The 13768-nt window shown below is 40.4% G+C and overlaps 1 protein-coding gene across 2 annotated transcripts in view; it reads right to left on the bottom strand.

Annotated features, from left to right (window-relative positions):
• ITGA6 (integrin subunit alpha 6) overlaps positions 1–13768 on the bottom strand; it is a 77027-nt gene that overhangs the window by 6752 nt on the left and 56507 nt on the right. For both annotated transcript variants that reach the window (XM_081261411.1, XM_081261410.1), the window contains exons 12-23: positions 13199–13359; positions 12874–13017; positions 11377–11492; positions 10822–11011; positions 10648–10731; positions 10470–10549; positions 10240–10317; positions 10050–10152; positions 8166–8339; positions 6818–6916; positions 6608–6718; positions 6415–6513 (exon numbers count right to left, since the gene is read on the bottom strand). In XM_081261411.1, the coding sequence (XP_081117537.1) occupies positions 6415–6513; positions 6608–6718; positions 6818–6916; positions 8166–8339; positions 10050–10152; positions 10240–10317; positions 10470–10549; positions 10648–10731; positions 10822–11011; positions 11377–11492; positions 12874–13017; positions 13199–13359 (1439 nt within the window). The remainder of the gene's footprint in view (positions 1–6414; positions 6514–6607; positions 6719–6817; positions 6917–8165; positions 8340–10049; positions 10153–10239; positions 10318–10469; positions 10550–10647; positions 10732–10821; positions 11012–11376; positions 11493–12873; positions 13018–13198; positions 13360–13768) is intronic.

Genomic DNA, 13768 nt, shown 5'->3' with positions numbered 1-13768 from the left:
TTGGCTTTGAATTGTCTTGGCCTCCCAAGTCCCTTGAATTACAGGTGAGCAGGTTCACACTTTCTTTTAGTTACCTTTTGGCAAGGAAAATAAAAGGGCCAGTTTTCACACAATTAACATACAAGCCTCAGATTCTAAAGATATAAAATACAAATAGAGATGGAACTGCATGAATAATAGATAGCATTTTATCTTTTTCCTATGATATTGAAATGAAAGGCCTTATAAACAATACGATTTCCTGAAATGGCTACAAAACTGTGTGAACAAGCTAGACCCTGGATTCATTCTGAAGCAGTTTAAACTCAACTTTTTTTTTTTCTTTTTCGTTTTTTGGTAGTACTGTGGATTGAACCCAGGGGAGCTCTACCACTGAGCTACATCCTCAGACCTTTTTATATTTTATTTTGAGACAGGGTCTCGCTAAGTTGCTGAGGCTGGTCTTGCACTTACAATCCTCCTGCCTTAGTTTACGGAGGGCTGCATCACCATACCTGGCTTAATCTCCGAACATTTGAGAGTTGGCAAACACTTATAAAAATAAACATAGTGTGGGGCTGGGGGTGTGGCTCAAGCGGTAGCGCGCTCGCCTGGCATGCATGCGGCCCGGGTTCAATCCTCAGCACCACATACAAACAAAGATGTTGTGTCCGCCGAAAACTAAAAAATAAATATTTAAAAAAAAAAAAAAACATAGTGTTTATCCAGAAACCTAAAGAGTTGTTTTTCGCAATTTTGCAACCACTCAGATGCGCTCATTCACATTTGTCCACTCTGTCTAAAGGAAGTCCAGTAGAATCCAAACGGATTTTTGTGATGCCAAGCACGATTTTTCAAAGCCTAGAAAAGACTGTGATTGCTACTATGATTAGAGAGCTGCTGGCTTCAAAGTTTCCAAACTAAGAGACTATAAAGCAAAGGCTAAACAAAACTCCAGGGAGGGAGTACTTAACTTGAAAGACACAGGCTTCAACCCTGAATACTGCTTGAACGTGTAATTATGTCTACACTGGGCTACAATATTTCTATAGTGTACTATAACTCATTTTTTTAAAACCTCTTCATTAAAGTACTTCTTTTCCCACTTCCACTAGAAAACAGTTCAGCAACCTCATGTGACTTACAGAAAATAAGTAAAAAAGTAGAACTGCTTTTAAGCACTTAATAAATAGGAGGTTACATCTAGAGTTTGCAGTCAACAGTCTACAGTAGGCATAACACATTCACGAGCTGCCATTTTTCCTGGTGTGCTCTGAATGAATTTTCCCCCAAGCTTCCAGATCCAAGGTCACATCATGGCTCTTATGTCCCCTCCCCTCATCTCATAGGTGTCCGGCTTTAAGCCAACCCTTTTTTGAGATTGCTGGGTCCAGGTCAGGGGCATCAATAGAGGGAAGAAAGAAGAAATGGGGATACTTACTTTTACATATCATATTTTCTGTTATATTTGGCAGCCAGGAAGCTTTGATATTCTCTACCTGCTTCCTTAGGAATAAAGTGGAAATACACACACCCTTAACAAGCAATCCCTCCTTCCTTAGCCTGCTCCAACAATTCACTCCTGGTTTAATCACCCAGATCATGAAATCCTTGACTCTGTATCTTATTCAATTTTGCTTCTAGGATGCAGCACAGAGAAGGCACATGTGTCCTTAACAGGTGCTTAACTACATGGACTTAATTTAGTATACACTGGTAAGACATACTGGTAAGGCTGTAAGCCGACTACAACAAAACGATGACTTCCACCAGCCTAGGCTGGACCTCATTTAACCTCGCTCCCTAAGTACCTAGCCCAGGGAAGACAGAGTGTGTACTTGGGGCAAGATGATCACTGGATAGTCTCATTTATAAGAATAAATTCTGATAAATCTGAAGTGGAGAGTGGGGACAGGTCTGTGGCAAGGGCATCAGCCTATGATAATTACATCATAGTGCCTTTAAAACATCCCAGGATGGGAGAAACCATGTCCATCAATGGCTGCTGTCCAATAGCGTTAAACAAGGTAATTTTTGGTTTTGTAGCCTGGGCTGAGATCCAGCAGAATCACTAAGCCCTGGTCTAGCTATTATTCAAACCAGAACTGGGAGACTTTAAATATTATACAAACAAAACAAAACATTTCTCTGGGTATCAAAGAGTGAAGATGCAAGTCAGGACCTGGGCTAGCTACACATTTAAAGGACAGATGTGATTTGGAACAGGGAAGGTGAGAGGCCCGGTATTGTTTGTTTTCTTTGTCAACTGAAGGGATTTTTTTGGCATGATAGTCACTCCAGCTGGGAATGGGAAGATGTGGGGAGCTGGCTGTAGGACCAAGTTAAGGGGAAACCAACTATGGGCTATGATCCTCAGCTCTGAGAAATTTTGTTTTGTCACTGTAACTGTTACTAATGAACAAGGATAGCTTAAGGCAAGTAGAAGTTACTGTAGAGTGCAATGTCTCCAAAAACAACTTCTCCTTCGGTACCATTAAAATGTATGCATTTTCACTAGGGTGACCTACACATGGGAACCTTATCCATAAGGGGAAAGAGCTCAAGCCCTATTGATACTTTACATTCCACATTAGCGAGCAATGCAAAGACTACACTAGCTTGCCAACTGCCAAAATACTTTTGCTGAATTACTCTATAATGTAATGCTCTCAATTCTTATTGAACATCAGAACAAGAAATCACCTGGTGAAGGGATTTTCATATCTTTTATAAGGCTCTCTATTAAAGATACTATCCACTCTTAATGAATGTTCTTCATATAAGAACCCATCTTATAAAAGGTTTATCTCAGGGCTGAGATTGTGGTTCAGTGGTAGAGTACTTGCCTAGCATGTGAGTCACTGGGTTTGATCCTCAACACCACATAAAATAAATAAAATAAAGGTATTGTGTCTACCTACTAAAAAAAAATATATATATATATATATATATATATTTATATATAAAAGATATATATCTCAAGGTCTTCTCTAAACTTAAAAGCAAAAAAGGAAATCTCATTCTCATGAAGAATGGAGTACTTATTATTATTATTTATTATTATTAGGTATCAGGGATTGAACCCAGGTGCACTTAACCACTGACCCACATCCCTAGCCCTTTTTTATATTTTATTTAGAGACAGGATCTTGCTAAGTTGCTTAGCTCCTTGATAAGTTGCTGAGGCTGGCTTTGAACTTGGCCTTCTGAGCCACCAGGATTATAGGTGTGCACCACCATGCCTGGCTGGGGGTACTTACTTTTACTTATAATATTTTCTATTATATTTGGCAGCCAGGAAGCTCTGATATTCTCTACCTACCTCCTTAGGAATGAAGTGGAAGGAAATACACACACCCTTAACAAACAATCCCTCCTTCTTTGGCCTGCTTCAACAATTTTCTCCTGGTTCGATCATCCGGATCATGAAATCCTTGACTCTGTATCTTATTCAAGTTTGCTTCTAGGATGCAGCACAGAGAAGGCACGTGTGTCCTTAACAGGTGCTTAACTGCATGGACTTAATTTAGTTGTTAATATGGAACTATCTTATCTAGTTCAACTGTGTGATTTTGGCTCTGATTCTGTTATGACAGTACTAATACAAAAATAAAAATGTTTTATTGAAACATCTTATTACTTTTTAAAATAGCATTAGAATAAAAGCAGTGAGAAATTGTTTTGATGTTAATGTCAAAAAGAAGACCAAATATACCACCTTTTATGCTTATCTCCAAAGAAAATAATCTTCAGACTGGAAAGGAGAGATGAAACCAAGATGAAGATGAAACTGCATCCCATAATAAGTAAGGGAATAAAGAAGGAAGTACAGTCTGACACTTGAATTAAGCTCAAATCTTCAGGCCCCAAAACTGCGCCTTAAAATACTAAAGAAAAGTATAGGCCTGATATCTGAGCTATTGTATCTCAGAAATCACAGAAAATAGGGGAGATATCAGAAGACTAGAGATGAGAAAAATGTCTCAATTTTCAAAAGAAATAGGCTTTAGATAAAAGAGACTAGTAATCCATTTACAAATCTACCAATTATTCAACAAAGTAGTATCACGCCAAAACTCCACTTCCCATTGGAGTCTTCCAAGTCCCAAGAACAAAATTCCCAAGGCAGTCTCCTCCTCACTCATGACTCACCATCCAGACTGGACACCGGGTCCCTAATTCCATCACCTTGAAGACTCTTGAGACCTGAGACCTGGTCTCCACTCTATTTGCTGGTCATGTGACCTCAGAGGAGGAACAACTTTCCTTCAATCGTTTCTTTTCTGAATTTGAGATTTGAGGGCTTAATAGTGACCAAGTGTTACAGAGTCCAAGGACAGGAGCCCTGAAACCATTTATGAGTTTAATCCAGAACTCTTAAATTACATCCTCCGAGTCTGCAACCTTGTTGTAAAATGAGTACAATGTCTACCTTGGTATTTTTCTGAAGTCTAAATAAATAAAGTATCTGGTACGTTATGGACATTTTATTAATGTCACTCTCTTCCATCTTAAAGTCTTTACCTTTTTCCAGTTTATTAAAACTGGAAGAGTTATTAAACTCTTGTGATTCTTGGAGATGCTGATTTAGAGTTGCAGGACACTAACAGTTGCCCTTGTTCAAAGATGCAGATGAAAAATTCTCAGGGGGAGTGTGGCTTATCTGAAAAGTCCTTTAAGATGCCTTATTGATGACAAGATGCAAAAAGGTAGACTGGAGCAACTTGCAGAAATAACTGAAACCCAGGGTAACCATACGTCCTGGTGCACCTGTATCAGCCCTGGTTTATACCACTTGTTCCAGTGTTCTGCCCAGTTTAGCATTTTTCCAATATAAATGCATTCTGATTTGGATGATAAATTATTAGGATATCCACTATATCTCAGAAGCCAGAATGATCAGGGGAGACTCACTAAATTTCAGCTAGCTAAATAACCAAAGCCAGAGCATTTCCATAAGCAAATCTGCAGACAAATGCAACAGTGGCAATTCATAATCTTGCGTTTTTGGGGAGTCTTTTGCAAAGCATTCCCATTCATGATTCCCACCCTGGCACGCAGTCATTTATCTGGAGTCCTTATGGATTCTGGACCCTCCACAAGGAACCCCCCTCACTAGTGGTTCACCACAGAGTTCTGTTCCTTGCCCTGTTCAGTATTTTTATTAATTGCCTGAATGAAGACATAGCAAGCATGTTGCTCTTTTGTTTGGTGTTGAGTACTGAACCCAGTACCTCGCTTGTCTAGGTGAGTGCTCTACCCCACAACCCCAGCCCTCCCGCTCAGTTCTGAAAGACAGTTTCCAGGGATAGAAAGTTGAGACAGCAAATGAGCAAGATTCAAAATTACTTTACAAATTTAAACAATGGACCAGAAGCAAATCACATAAAATGTGAATACACATCTAAAGACGTGCATTTAGATTTGTTTCAAACTGCTCAGAGACAAGCTGCAGGAAACATAACTTGACAACAAATTCTGATGAAACCACCTGGAAATTTCAGAAGACTACAACATAAAAACTGCAGCTGCCAGAAATTCAAATACACTCCTCAGCAAATGTTTGAAAAATCACATTTTAGGCTGGACTGACAGAAGCATGGTATTGAGGTGGTGGGAGGTAAAGGTCCAGAGTAAGCTGAACAGAGTAGACCGCAGCTCAGCTGCCCTGTCCATGTGGGATCACACTGCCAACAAGGGTGGGCCAGGAAGGGGACAGGCCAGGAACCCATCTGGCTGTGTCCTGCATAACTGAAGAAATGGGTGCATATCTCTGAAACAGAGTAAGAGATGCCTGTCCAAGGAAGCAGGACAGTTGCCTTTAACTATTGGAAAGGCTGTTACATGGCTGGGATACAGAATTTATTCTAGACTTGTTTCAAGGGGCAAAACTAATGCCTTATTTTACAACATTCAGTTTGGACTCATATGAAGAGGTCTTTGCAAGTAACCACAACTGGCCACAGTTGGCACAGGTTCCAAGAAGGGCTGCAGCATGAGGAATGGCTTAAGACTTGGGTTGCTATAGGGCCACAAGTATACCCACCAGCCAAAGCTCTCAAATCTGCCATAGGTCCTGCTGAATGGTATACCCTAGATTTACTTCAATGATTCTATACAAATACAGGGTGAGGTGGCAGAACCTTAAGATTATCTTGTTTTGGGCTGGGGATATGGCCCAAGCGGTAGCACGCTTGCCTGGCATGCGTGTGGCCCGGGTTCGATCCTCAGCACCACATACAAACAAAGATGCTGTGCCCACCGAAAACTAAAAATAAATACAAAAAAAAAAAAATTCTCTCTCTCTCTCTCTCTCTCTCTCTCTCTCCCCCCCCCCCCTTTAACCCTGGGTAACAGGGTTATAAGGGATAAAAGACCAAAGAACATGACCCCAGCTGTGGGCTCTAAGCAAGAGTATAGCCGGGAGCATCTCACCTGGGTGCCTGCATTTGGCAGCTTGATATTCTCAGCGGCATCAGTCACATCAATAGAAGCTCGCACAAGAATGTCCAAGTAGTTCAGTTTGGAATATTCCTGATGGGAGACAGTGAACGTTATTAAAAAAGTGACAGATGTCCTAGGTGGTGGCAAATGACTTTCTGGGGACAACCTCATGGCAGGGGTATACCTCTAGAAATGTGCTGTTCCATAACCTTGAGCGCAAAACAAGGGAGGCCTTGCTGTCCAGCCCACGCAGAGGACACCTGATGTTCACACACCTCACGTTCACACTACAGTTCTAGAGCGGGAGGAGGACATGGTCAGAACCCACCATCCAGGAAAGCCCCACCCGCCCCCATCCTCTGTCTTGTGTTCATAGCTCTGGAAAAACACTCACCAGGGTCTGGTATTTTCTTTCAGCAAATAAAGAAAATTTTCTGCTATCATCAATCTGTTTTTCAGCAATTGCCCGTTTTTTTCTTGAGTTGTGAGACTCCTAAAAAGAATTATATCCAAAGTAATTCCGCTTGATGTAGTTCTTTTTCATTACTATGCAAACATCCCAAATAATGCTGAATTCATATAATCAACAATTAATATTCATCCCTCTCCCAAAGTAAAAAACCAGTGTTATGTCCACCCTGACTTCAGTTCACTGATAGATTCATAGGACTATTTAAGTGTTTTATTCTTACTGTGACCTTTATACTCGGGGAAAGAGAAAGATGCTTCCTTTGTTCCTGTGTCCCTACCAAAATGTGAGCAAGTGGTACCAAACCATGAACCTACTGAGATCAGGGATTAGTCCTGTTGCTGTATCCCTGGCACCCAGCTCGGTACCTAACATATGGTAGACAGCACATCTGGAATGACTGCATGAAACTGAAGAACAGAAAAAGAAGCAAAAAGACCCATTATATGATCAATTCAGGAAAGATCCTGAAAAACTAAGCCATGTATCAGTTTTTAAAATTGATTTTCCTTATACAGGCTGGGTTTGGTTTATCTAAAATGCTTAAGACCAGAAGTGTTTCAGATTTGGGAGGAGTTTTTTGGATTTTGGAGCATTTTGGATTTTCAATTTTTGCATTAGGGATATTCAACCTGTAATAAAGAACAGGAATGATGGGCCATTTTGTTTGATGAGTAAGGGAGCATGCTATCACTAAAAACACTGTAACTAAGAACACGGATCACACCCAGTCGCCCAAGAATTTAAAATGAAAGAAACAGGCAGCATTGACAATGCCAATCTTCATCAAGCTGGAACACAAACAGGCCAGTTATAATAGTGTGCAGCAGGAGAGAGAAGGGTAAAGAGGGGCAGGCTTTGATTTAAAAAAAAAGAAAAAAGAAAAAGAAGCTTTCCAAGTCATTTGCTAAGGTGCCAGTATCTTTGGTGATGAGTTCCTAATGATCCTCCTTGGGGTTATACTGGCTGGTTCACTCCCCAGGAGCATGTCCTAATCCTCCTTATATCTCATTTTTGGGTTGTATTTAAAAAAAAAAAAAAGTCATTTGTCCCAATAAGCACTGCCTTACACATCATAATGGTAACTGGTCAGCAAAAATGCCTCAGCCTGACTTGGTTTCTAAACTAGAAAAGAGAAATTGTGACAACCAAAGAAAAGTCAACGTGCCAGAATGCTAGTTTCTTAAGGAGAGTCATGATTTACCCCTAAAAAGTCAGCTTCAGCTTCTTTTATTTACAAACAGGGAGATGTTAGATAAACCCACCAACATACCTTTAGGTTCAGGAGGTTTATTTCACTTTGTGGCTCACACACTATCTTTTCCAATCCTTTGGATTCTACTTTCACCAAATAAAGCAACCATTTGCCATTGCTAATTTCTTTTGGCCACTGAATATTCAAGGTTGCCGTGCCGAGGTTTTTAAGAGGTTTACCTAAATTAATCACCTGTTGGAAAATAATACACATTATCTCAATGAAATTCTTTCAATGTAAAATTAAGTAGCACCTCCTATTGCCAGAGGAAAAAATGCTAAAATATCTGTCATAACATAATAAGGTTCCAAAAATGGATTATGGATAGGGTGTGCAAAATGCAGATTTGTGCTTAAATATTACTGTGTCAACAGTTGGGGAGAAAAGGTCAGAGAGATTGCTAATTTAATCCAGGATCAACTGTTGTCTACAACAGCATCAGTGGTGTTTATCTGCCATGTCCTCAACAAGCCTAGGGTAAAGTCCTGTGTGCATTTGTGGACTTCTTTCCCAGCCATACCTGCATGGAGATCATAAGCACCTCCAGTTTCTGTCTCAATTATTTATGTAAGGCTAAGAGAAACCAGTGGAGAATTCACTCTCTTCATCCTGCCAGGAGTGGGCTCATTCTTGCTATTCCAGACTTTCACCTCAACATTCACTGTGTTTTCAGGAATGTGATTTGAGCCACACAGATAAAAACCCATGTTTGAGTCATGAATGGATTTCATATTATGTGTTTATGTTCATGCAACTGGACATAGAGTCACTGTGATTGCCTACTTTGAAATGGTCCAGAGATAACCATTAGCCTTCCTTATTGGCATATGCCAAATCTACTAAACTTGCCATCACAAAATTGGGCTTGTAAGAAGTAAGCAAACATTAACATTCTTTCAACCATGAGCAATAAGAAAGATGCCCTGATCAGGGAGGAATAAATAAATTATAACATTCTAAAGATGAACTACTTCGAGATTTTTCTTTTTTTGCGGTGAGGGGGATACCAGGGATTGAACCCAGGGTTGTTAAACCAGAGCCACATCTTTTATTTAATGTCCCCTCAACTTTTTTTTTAAAGAGAGAGAGAGAGAGAGAGAGAGAGAGAGAGAGAGACAGAGAGAGAGAGAATTTTTTTAATATTTATTTTTCAGTTTTCAGTGGACACAACATCTTTTTAAAATTTTTATGTGGTGCTGAGGACCAAACCCAGCGCCCCTCGCATTCCAGGTGAGCGCGTTACCACTTGAGCCACATCCCTAGCCCCAACTTTTTTTTTGAGACAGGGTCTCACTAAGGCTTTAGGGTCTCGATAGGTTGCTGGGGCTGGTCTTGAACTTGTCCTTCTGCCTCAGCTTCCCAAGTTGCTAGAATTATAGGTATGCGCCACCATGCCCAGCTGAGGTTTTTGTTTTATAGACTCTGGGGAAAATAAAGTTTTACTTTATACCACATATTAAAATTCTCTAGTCAACTCAGGAGGCTGAGGCAGGAGGACTGCAAGTTCAAAACCACCTCAGCAACTTAATTGGGCCCTAAGCAACTCAGCAAGACCTTTTCTCTAAATAAAAAATATATAAAAGGGCCGAGGATGTGGCTCAGTGGTTAAATGCCCCTGGGTTGAATCCCTTCACCCCCATACCAAACAAACAAAAAAACGAACTCTCTAAAAAGAAAAAGACTAAACTGTACTGGATTCTGAGCCAAAGGCCTATGGTGAGTGACAGTTGTTTGCCATTCTGGAGGATGAAGTTTTTACTGTAAGCCAGTTTGCTGTTTAAAAACTGGCAAGCTCATTGTTTAACTGAGTATTTATTATTATTTATTAAAATTACCTATTCAAGACCACATCTAGGATATGTTAGTTCTAGTTCAAGAAAAGGCCCAAATGCTCAAACTTACCCTGAATTCATACTCTATCAAACTTCCTACTTCATCTTCAGATTTCATAGCTTGCTCCCCGACAACTGTACCTCCAAAATACACCTGGGAAGGTTTAGCAACTCTGTTAAATTAAAAAACATCAGTTTTAGTAAGGATTGTAAATGGTTCTTTCAAACATTGATTTGTTATGCTAAACACAAACACTTACCCAGAGACCGATAAAAGCAGTTCAATAACCACTTTTGCTTTAGCTGTAATTGAAGCCAAATTATCTTGATTGCTCGTTCTGAAAATGAAAAGGAAACAATAGGGTTTTATTTTAACAGTCAGTTTTCTCATTTCAATTATACTTCTTTTATGGCTTAGATCGGTGCCAATTCATTGACAGCCAGGGTTTTCATAAAATAATTCTGAATGGGAAGGCTGAAATAAACTTACGTCTCCAACTGCAGGTTAATGTCCAGATCTGTGGTGTCAAAGGTGACCTCAGTTGTACTTAAAATCAAGTAAAAAGTAACCTAAAAAAAAATAAATAGCTATTAACACAGGCCAAGCATATGGGCACTTAAAATGGTATTTAGAACTGTAAAATGCAATATGTAAAGGCATCACGTACACTGGAATTTCTTTTAAAAGGATTTCCGAGCTCACAGTCAGCTTGGGAACCATTCTGGTTGGCAACACAACTCAACTGTTTCTCCTGTAACAGAAAAATGCCCCAGGTCACAGCAGGATCCTGTGCCCCAAGGTGTTGATTTTTCCCTCTCAGCTAGTCTCAGAAAATACTTACAGGGAAAGCCCTCAGCTCTCTATAAGCAGAATAGGTCAAAGTGTCCGGAAACGTTGCAATGAGTTTGGCTTCGTGGGCATCATCACCATCTTTTGTGGGATCTCTTGGGTTGGAAGGGCTATTTGTCACTGTTATTTCCAAAGCAATATCTTTCTGATCTTTTAAAACTAGCTCTGGTATACCTTTTTGACTATTAAAAAAACAATGACAAAAAAGAGAAAGTCATCAATACACACACAGTAACTCTCACTTTTCTTTTGTGGTGCTGAAAATGGAACAAACCCAGGCTTATGCATGCTAACCGAGATCTCTACCACCAAATCCCAGCCCCGGCCTTTTAGTAACCTCCCCCTTATTTATTTATTTAGTTGTTGATGGACATTTATTTTATTCAGTTATTTATATGTAGTGCTGAGAATCAAACCCAGTGCCTCACACATTCTAGGCAAGTGCTCTACCAGGAACCACAACCCCAGCCCCTCAGTAACCCTTTCTTAACAAAAGGCCACCTAGAAGCCAGAGTCACTTTTGCTAGTGCTATAGGGCGATTCTTACATTGGAAGGTAAGAAAATTTGTCTTGATTTCCTTCTCGGGTACAAAATTTATATTCTAGTTTAAGGTTGCTGTTACATACATTGTCGTCTCCACATCCCTCTTTTAAGAAGTGCACCTGTAGGAAAAGAAAGCCAGACAGGCATCTAAAACGGTTCCCATACAATCCATTTGCCTGAGTGCTGACGACCACGACAGAATTCAAACACACCTTGCTATATACTCAATTCCTGCTTGGTCCTTTACCAAAACACTGGCCAGGCGGGCAGGCAGGCAGCCTGGAGGCGCAGAATGTGGGCAGTGAGTGGAACCACAGAAAACCTGGCTGAGCCACAGCTGTGTGGTTTGAGGCCAATACCGAACCTTTCAGAATCGAAGTTTTATAATGGGTCCACTGAAGACACTACCACCCTATGTTCTAGCCCATGTGTAGGAAGAATTATCAAAAACAATGATGGTGCCAGCTAACACATCGTTGATATATTTAAACTCAATCCTCATAATAGATCACTGAGGAAGAAAAGGTCCCAGTATCATGAGCTCTGCAGTGGAGATGAAGGAAGAGAGTTTAAGGTTAGGAAGGCAAGTGGCAGGGTTCCTAGCACAGTGTTTGATAATGAACTCAATAATCACACTGCTCCATAATCAGGAAAACTGTCTTCTTTCCTTTATATTTAACAGAACTACGGATCTGGGAATATACACAAGAAATACTGGCTGATAACAAGTAATAAAGTCAAAGCACACAAATTATTCAAAAGTATAAGCCCTAGCAAACAGATCCCACCTCATGAGGATCCCATGAAGTGTCCATCGAGCCATATAATGTATATTTTTCTTTCTAAGAAGACCTAGGCTGCATTAGGCCCTAAATGATTACTTCATTGCAAGTACTTCTTTGCCTTGCATAACTTTGATATTCCTTGATTTTGATGTTCTAACAGTACTTTGTTTTCTGTCTTACTGTTCCCAATGGTAAAACCCAATGAGTTTTTCTTTCTACACACAGCTACAAGATAAAAAATCTTCGAACATCAAGCTCTTTCAATGCCAGTCTCAAAAAATTATAGTGGCCCAAAATCATGAAGACAAATACTATCCGGCCTCAAATTATATTTCACAAGTTTCTCTATTCATTGCTAATTTTGGAAACAAGTCTTCTTTGCATATATTAAAAAAGGATATATACAAAGGAGGGGCTTTTATTTTTTTTAATTTATTTTTTTTAAAGAGAGAGAGGAGAGAGAGAGAGAGAGAGAGAGAGAGAATTTTTAATATTTATTTATTTATTTATTTTTAGTTCTCGGCGGACACAACATCTTGTTGGTATGTGGTGCTAAGGATCGTACCCGGGCCGCACGCATGCCAGGCGAGCGCGCTACCGCTTGAGCCACATCCCCAGCCCCAAAGGAGGGGCTTTTAAAAGCCATCCAGGGTTCCATTGCATTTAGCATCATGAAAATGGCAACACTGGCAAAGCCACAATCAGGGAGACTTACATCTGTGTGAGCCATCCTGGGTTCGTTTGAATTCAGGATTGGAAGAACTTCTGGTAGTGAATTCACTCGCCTGCGAGAGCTGGGCTCCTGGATCTCCACGGAAGCAGTTATGGGGATGGGGCGCAGTTTGTCTCTGATGTTTTCCTGCAAAGTGCGCAGCGATAAAGCTAACCATGGTGAAAACGCAAGAGGGGAACTCCTCCTAAATGATGACTGTGTGTTGATTAACAGGCTGCTAGATTCAATTTCAAAAAAGCTATGTGTGTGGCCATAAAACCCAACTGCTCCCCTCTGTAAGAGCCAAAGTGACCATCACAGTCCCCACCTGCAGCCAGAGGGTTTCCTCCATGCAAACCCGCTGCTTCTGCCTATTCAAAGTCAGTTCTTGAGTGTACTTGGGCTCAGTAGCTTGGTTTCGAAACTGAACTCTGGATGACAGCCCAGATTTCCTTCTTTCTTTTTCAGCTTCCAGGGTGCCCACAATTGCTAGAGAAAGTTAACAAAATGACATTAACTTAAAGCATGCTCATGTACCATCCGGCTGCAAGGGGGTTGACCTCCTTTTAAAATATTTTAATTCCTCATAACGGTTTTTATCAGTGTCTTTGCTGCTCTCCATATTTCCTGGTCAGATACATTTCAAAGATTTGTGCTGTTTAGAATCAAGCTGTCTTTTCCTTCGCCCTGCTGTCAGCAATGTCTTGAAGTTAAATTTCCATTGAGCCACCTGGGGGAGCTCCAGAATAAGTCAAAAACTTCCTGCAGCAGCGACCAAGAATCAATCACTTGTGGATGGATTTTGGGAACCTACAGAGTACTAAAGATAACCAAACACACCCCAAACTCCCTCAGGACTCTTTCCCTTCAAAGTGTTTGTGCTTCAAGGACCTTGGGC

Source organism: Spermophilus citellus (assembly GCF_964194105.1).
Source record: "Spermophilus citellus genome assembly, chromosome: 11".
In the NCBI taxonomy this organism is placed as follows: Eukaryota; Metazoa; Chordata; class Mammalia; order Rodentia; family Sciuridae; genus Spermophilus; species Spermophilus citellus.
Note: the sequence above shows the minus strand (reverse complement) of the source record. Positions and strands in the feature narration are given on the sequence as shown.